General features: G+C 48.9%; 1 protein-coding gene across 4 annotated transcripts in view; it reads left to right on the top strand.

Moving 5' to 3' along the window:
- Positions 1-451: 451 nt before the first annotated feature.
- Positions 452-7,199, top strand: part of ACAP3 (ArfGAP with coiled-coil, ankyrin repeat and PH domains 3) — a 101,129-nt gene continuing 94,381 nt past the window's right edge. For 3 of the 4 annotated variants that reach the window (XM_063353591.1, XM_063353590.1, XM_063353589.1), the window contains exon 1: positions 663-817. In XM_063353591.1, coding sequence (XP_063209661.1) covers positions 771-817 — 47 coding nt within the window. In that variant the 5' untranslated portion in view covers positions 663-770. Of the gene's footprint in view, positions 818-7,199 lie in introns of all 4 variants that reach the window. The other variant, XM_063353592.1, reaches the window with a different exon arrangement.

The following is a 7,199-nucleotide window of genomic DNA, read 5'->3' as shown; positions in this document are numbered from 1 at the left end:
TTGGGTTGGAAGGGACCTTAAAGCTCATCTAGTTCCAACCCCCTGCCATGGCAGGCACACCTCCCACCAGGTTGCTCAAAGCCCCGTCCAACCTGGCCTTGAACCCCTCCAGGGATGGGGCAGCCACAGCTTCTCTGGGCAACCTGGGCCATTTAGATGATCTTTGAGGTTGCCCAGGGAGGTTGTGGATGCCCCATCCCTGGAGGGGTTCAAGGCCAGGCTGGATGAGGCTTTGAGCAGCCTGGTCTAGTGGGAGGTGTCCCTGCCCAGGGCAGGGGGGTGGAATTAGATGATCTTTAAGGTCCCTTCCAACCCGAACCATTCTGTGATTCTGTGATTCTATGATTCCAACCCAAACCCTTCTCCGATTCCACAATCATCCCCTGAGAACCCATCCCCACCTCAAAACGGAGGGGGGAAGGCATCTGTGTTTCCCAGCCTAACCGCAGCGGCCTAGCCAGGGCCCCGCGGACCCCGGCGACCGGGGGAGGGGACCGGCGGGCCCACCGCCCTGCCCTCCGCCCCTGCCCGCGGGCGGCTCCGCGCCGGGGCCGCGGACAGCCCGGCCCTTGGCGCTGCGGGGCGGCGCGCGGAGAGCGGCGGCGGCGGCGGGGAGCGGCGGGCGGGGAGCGGCGAGCAGCGGGCGGAGAGCGGCGGGCGCGGGGGGGCGGTCGCTCGCTCGGTCGCTCGCTCGCTCGCCCGCGCGTCCTTGGCTGCCGGCGGGCGATGCGCTTCCTCCGCTGAAGGCTCCGCGGGGCCGAACCGGCAGGATGACGGTGGAGTTCGAGGAGTGCATCAAGGACTCGCCCCGGTTCCGGTAAGCCCAGCGGCCCGGGCAACCCCTGCGGCGGAGCAGCGGGAACAGCGGGGGGCCCCGCCGAGCTCCGCTAATCGCTTTAGGCGGCGGGGGGCGGCGATAAGCCGGGGGACGGGGAGGGGGCTTCCACCGGGCCGCGGTGGGAAGCGGGGAGCCGGCCCCGGCGACCCCCGGGCCGGGGCTGGCGGCCCAACGAGCCCCGCCCGGGGCTGGGCAAGCCGCCGGCCTGCAGGCGTTGCCCTCTCGGGCAACCTGCCCCTCCTTGCCTCGTTGCCCCCGCTGGGTTCGGGCGTTTTGCAGATGAAAAATTGCTAATTGTAGCAGCCGGCAGACAGCGCCGGGTCCCATTCAGAATGGGGTGAACTGGCATCACCCTCTGGGGACCCGCTGGACAGGGCTGATTTAACCCGCCCGAAGAGCCAGCGCTAAGAAATACGGTCATTTTCCATGCAGTCACATTCCCATCTCTCGGAGGGTGGATTTTTTTAGCGGTCTTGAAGGAATCTGGGCTATGACAACAAAGACTCCGTCTTGGCCGCGCTGTATTTAAATCAGGCCGTTTCATAAATGCCCAGGGCCGGAGAGGAGCCTCCACATTCTGGGTACAGATGCTCCATTGTGCCAGGAGCATCCTGGATGGGCTACGATGTCCTGATGCTATAAAGGGAAGATCAGAGCTTCCATAGTTAACAACCCCCTGCTGCTTGCAATACGGTGCCTGGATGGGGACAGAGGGAAAGACAGACAATAGCCTGCAGAAGCAAGTTGGCTGGTTGTGTGTACAGCGGAAAGAGTTGTCAGGGGGTCTCCCCTGCAGACGTTTCTTGTTGCTTCTTCTCAAAACCTTTGTCTTTATTAAACAGAACAGTTTGCATTTTCCCTTAAGTGCATTTAAAAATAATTTAATGGAAAGCAAGATTCATATGAGGGGTCTGTTGGTGTGGCTACTCTGCCCGATTGTCATTTTGTGTATGTATGTGTGTGGTTGTGTACGGCTGCAGGTAATGCAAATACCCGGGCAAGTGCATCTTCTTTATCCCTGTGTATGGGAATATGTAGGGCTGTGGAAAGGGTCCCCCTTCACACATTGTAATTTTAGTTGCGTGGTAAGATCCTGCTCTTTCTTCTTCCAAAGCTGGTTCCGAAAATGTAATGGACAGTGTCATGTGAGATGACAGGCTGGTCTGATTTGTGTGCCTGGCTGGCATTGGAATCATGGGACTTTTTCATCAGGAAAAAGTTAGGTGCATGGACAGGTCTGCAGAAGGTATGAGGCTCCTTCTTTAAACCTCTGCTCACTTAGCATCAATTAGAATTTGTCCGCCCCGCCTTTTTCTTTTTTTGACTGTCATTTTATCCTATTGTGCTGCAGAGTATGTGAACTGTTCAGTGGCATCCTTCCAGAGCAGTGACTTCACTGTCCAGATGTCTCGTTCCACATGGCAGTGACCCTTTTCCTGGTGACGTCAAGATTGATTGATATGTTTATTTATTTATTTTGCCTTTGGTGTGTGTGGGCTTCAGGCCAAGTTTCTTAGTATGCAGGCAACATCATTCTGCTCTGTCTGCTCCATCCATAAAAACAAAACAGCCCTCACAGCACTGTGTTGGACCTTTATCAAAAGCCAGTTATTTAAGCATGGAATTATGAACTATTTCCCAAATGGCCAGACACAGTCTGCCTGTTACAGGGAGAACAAGAGATTAGACTAGAGAAATAAACCTGTATATTTCAGGACGGCTGAAATGTATGTAGCAGGGGAACTATGAACACCTCAATACTGATATTTGCAGACCCATGTCAAAATAAAAGAGAACAAAATAGAATTCTTCAGACTTTCTCAAAGAGTACAGATTTTAGCTTCCTTGTATACTTTTCTTCCTTCCAATTCTTTAATTTGTTCTTCTGTTACAATTATTTGTAATACAAGAGAATCCTTAGATGCCTGTAAAGGCCAGGACTTCTTCTATAGTGCATAGCAGAGATGCTTACTAACCTGTCCCTAAAATCTTACAACTATAAAAAAATATCATACAAGCTAAACTACATACAGAAATATAGATAAAAGCGAGGTGGGAGAAGGTAGCACATAATGCATGTTCTCAACAGAGACTGAGACAGCAATAGGTAACGTCCCTTGCCATAGGAAACATCTGTGGAAGAGGCAAAAATTTAATCCAGATTTCCCATACCAGCCCCTTAGCTAGGTATCGCCCTCCCTTTCCTGCTGGCACCCACTGCTGCACCGAGCCCTTTTGCACTTCCCAGCGCAGGGCTGGGCCATGTTTTACAATTGACTTATTCCCCTCAACAGTGAGCCTTCGAGATAATCAAATTCCTTTCTGTTTGTTATACACAGGGAGAAAAATAAAACTCCCCAAAATATTGCACAGGCATAAGCACTGTATTAAGCATCCCATAATAAGGCTACCAAACTAGTCTACTGTAGCAATCGAATCCAATTACGTGTCAAAACACTCCAAATCAATACTCAATATACAGTCAATCCATCATTGCTTCCTATTTTATAGGGACCAGTTGCTACAAAGAAAACTTTAAAAATAAAATTTTGTTACTTAAGTATGTATAGATCTTTAGATTGGTAGATAAGCCTTATTTCTGTAAGGCATCTTGTAGAGACATGTATATTCAATTCCAGTAAACAAATATAATTACCTTGAAAGACCAGTTCTAGCACATTTGAATGTAACCCCAATAGATGCGGCTTTCATCTCCCTGCCATGCAGAGCCCTCTCTTTAGCTAGCAGGAGTCTGGGAAATCTAGGAACACATTTCTGACTTGTTCCACTCGGTCACGGAAGGCAGTGGTCTAGAGGGATGCAAAGAAGAACCCTCTTCTGCCCTTACCCTTGCAGATCTGTTAAGCGACACTGCTAGATGCATAAATTTGGCTCATTCTTGCAAAATGGAAGTCCTTGGGCATACTGCCAGCCCCCAAGGTTTCCCCCCTGCCTTTATTCCCTCCTCGCTCAGGGAAGACTCGCTTGGTCCTAAGGGGCGGGTAGGGACATCATTACTCATTCCGGGCGTAAATGCACTCTAGGAACAATCAGGAGGACGAGGGAAGAGTAGGAACAAATTGCAGAGGTTGGACCTGGCTGTAGCACTCCGTGGGTCACAGAAAACCCCAAATGCCTCTGTGGTAATTCCCACAAGGGAGGGAAATCAGCGGTTATTTCCCTAACTAACATTGCTATTGTAGTTGTTGTTGCTATTAACTAACCTTATTAATCAGGCTTGTTGTGAGGTCAGGGTTACCCACCACAGAGCGGGCTGCGAGTCGGTGGGGTGAGCCAGGAGGTGCCGTGCTTTGACTGATGGAATCTTCTCAGGAGGAGCCCTTGCAGCTCCCACGACCTCAGGGAACAGACAGCTAACAGCATCCCTCCATAGACATCCAAGCCCCGGGCCACCGAGGGACCTCTGTGCTGCTTAGCAGGAAAGGGAGACCTGCAATTGAGGGGTAGGCTACGCAAGAGCGTGTACGTGTCCAGATCTGAGGGGTGCCACCTTCACCTCCCCCATGCCTCGCAGCCTCTTGGCTGGCTGTGCCGCAGCAGTTCAGACGCTCGCAGAACTCCCCGGAGCGGCACCGTCATCAGGCAGTGACCCAGGGACATTGGCAGAGATGTTTGTTCTAGCAGCGTGCAGCACTGTCGGCACGTTATTGCGGCTCTCATTAGGCAGAGAAAGATGCAGGCATGTAATTCTAGCTCCATGAAAGATGCAAGGAAAAAAATTTTGTCGTTTGCCGGAGGAAAAGAAAGTGAAAAAAAGGTACATTTAGAAAATATTTTCTAACTTGTACTAGGGTGTTTCAAACAGAATGGGAAGTATTAAAACCCTTAGTCAAACTGATCTTGCGAAGTCTGATTAGACAAGTTTAAAGCTAGTAAAACCAGTTTTAATGCATCTGTGCTGTGTGAATATGTGTTAGTGAAGGCCTCTGCAGAAAAAACCATAGTGGCTTCTGTGTGATTTGTGTCAATTGACACTGCAGTTTGAGGTAAGCCAAATTTATTAGCTTAAGTTACTTAAAAGCAAATTTAATTTACACCCAGAATGACCAAAGAAGGAATCTTCATCTGTTTAACTAAATCAGTTTAACAAAAAGAGCACGTGCATTGATTTGAAATTGGTTTTTGTTACACAAGGCTTCTTATGTAAGCAAGATCCCTGATGCCGATTGCAGTTGCATGAAGATACGCCTACACAGAGAGCTTCTTTTTGAATCAGAGACTAATGAGTGCAATCGCCATCACTTGCTGGTTTAGTTGCACGAGAGAGAAGATATTATCACAAAAGCAGCATGATATTATCTATATCAATCATAATACCAGTCTTTATCTATTTATTCTATTTGTTACCTCTTTATCATTGCGCTCCTAAAGTCAAAGAGTCTGAAGTACGGAAGGGGAGAAGTCAAAGCAAAGATGTCACCATATAGTTACTTCCTCTCAGCACCAGCCATGAGATGCTATCCCAGTTGCAGCAGTCCGTCCTGTCCACCCAGCCCCTAAATATCTATATGTCAGCGTAGTGCTTTCTGAATGCAGGGAGGCTTGGTTTCCTCTCCTGGCTTCCAGCATCCCTTTAAAGTGACCCCTAGTCAGTGATACAGAACCAAACTGGCCTTTACCGGGGTTGTACTGGGGCACAGTTTATGGTGGGGTCCATCCCTCATCTAATGGGTTGTGCTTCTTCCCCCGCCATGCGTATTTATGGCAGTTTGTGCCTGATGTGACATACCGAGACTGTAGTTGTGACAGCTTCACCCCAAGGGGCCTCCTTTGCAATCGCGGATGCGTTACATTTCAGCTGTTCTTGCATCAGATGAGTCACATTCACAGCAGATCACAGCAGGACCCTCGCACGGCACAGGGTTTTTTCCTCCGTAGGTGGTATCACAGAAATATATGGAAGCAGACGTCCCTTAATCTGAGGTTCCCCGTCATCAAAACCCCCATGTGAACCCTGAAGTACTTAGGAAAAAGCTGCAGCCCTTCAGCCTGCATTACTGTGGGCAGATCTGAAGGTATTTATTCAACGTGCAGTCAGGGAAAATCCCCTGGTATGAGAGAACTGACTGGGTGACGACTGGCTTGAGATCTCTGGCTTGGCTTCATAAATGGTATTTTATGCCAAATTTTTGGCAAGCAGTTTCCTTAGTAACTTTGAATTGTGAACTGCGTAAGCAGGGTATCCCAAAGGGCCAAGGCTCTGAAGCTAAAACCCCAGTGATCCACCCCAACACTCCAAACCAGAAAAGGATTTTTAAATTCTTTTTTTTCCCAAGGTAAAACTGCCCAGACTTAAAAGCTGTGAGTTTGCAGTGTATGATATTAAACTCTGAAATACAATCTCTCAGGCCCATGGGAGCTATACCTCATAAATTTCAGGCTGTAGCACACGGACAAGGGAAATTTTGATATTTCGTAATTTGACGATTGACCTTATTACTGGAATAACACTCCTGTGACACACCTTGCTTTGTAATAGCGTGTACCCTGTAAGAGCATCTGCAAACATTGAAATGTTTCTAGTCGTCTAACAAATCAGTTTCTGAGTTGGAAGTTGCTTGCTTTTGTTTTCAGTATCTGTTCCTCTCTGTTGTCTTCTGCTGGGTGGGATGTGTGTGGCTACACAGAGGTGAAAATCACTTCTTTTGTCAGCAATAGTTTTCTGACATTCCTCTCTCTCCGGGCTCACCTTCTGGCTGCCAAGAGATAAGCGTAAGGAGAAAGCTGTTCAACCTGAATGATTTTGCAGGAGAAGTTTTGCAAAGTGTAAAACTCTGGCTGAGAGTCTGGACTGCTTTCCCTCAAAGCCTTCCAGAGGCCAACACCACGAGGAACCGTAGACCTTGCCCTGTTAGGGTGGCCAAAAGCCACTGAAAATGTCAAGATCGGGGTTTTCTTAGTTGCTAGTCTTATAGCTGTAGTAAAGAATGTAAGAGGGTTGGAAGTTAGATGACAAAGCTTGCTAAAAGGAATAAAAAGAAAAGCGCAATAACCCTGTGGTGGAAGAGGGTAATTAGACCCAGAAGTAACGCGGCTGAGAGATGCTGATGCTGGCTTATCTGTGCTATTGTAATTTTCTGTGGGAGAGTCATCCATTCCTCCTCGGAGAGTGCCACATGTCTTGATAATTGCGTTTGCTGGTTGTCTTGGCACCATGCGGTGTCTCTGGACTGCAACCCTGGTCCTCGAAGAGCTGCGGTGTGGCCAAGTGAGCACGTAGAGTAAGAGTTCAATGAAACATTATTTGGCGTAGCCTCATTCCAGACAGGCTCCTGTTGAAATGTGTGTTACTGCAAAGCCAGCGAGCTTTGCATTCTAGGGATAAGTCAGAGTCCGTTGT

This window comes from Chroicocephalus ridibundus, chromosome 16 (assembly GCF_963924245.1).
Source record: "Chroicocephalus ridibundus chromosome 16, bChrRid1.1, whole genome shotgun sequence".
Lineage (NCBI taxonomy): Eukaryota > Metazoa > Chordata > Aves > Charadriiformes > Laridae > Chroicocephalus > Chroicocephalus ridibundus.
The sequence above is the reverse complement of the archived record's forward strand: the minus strand, read 5'-3'. Positions and strand labels throughout refer to the sequence as shown.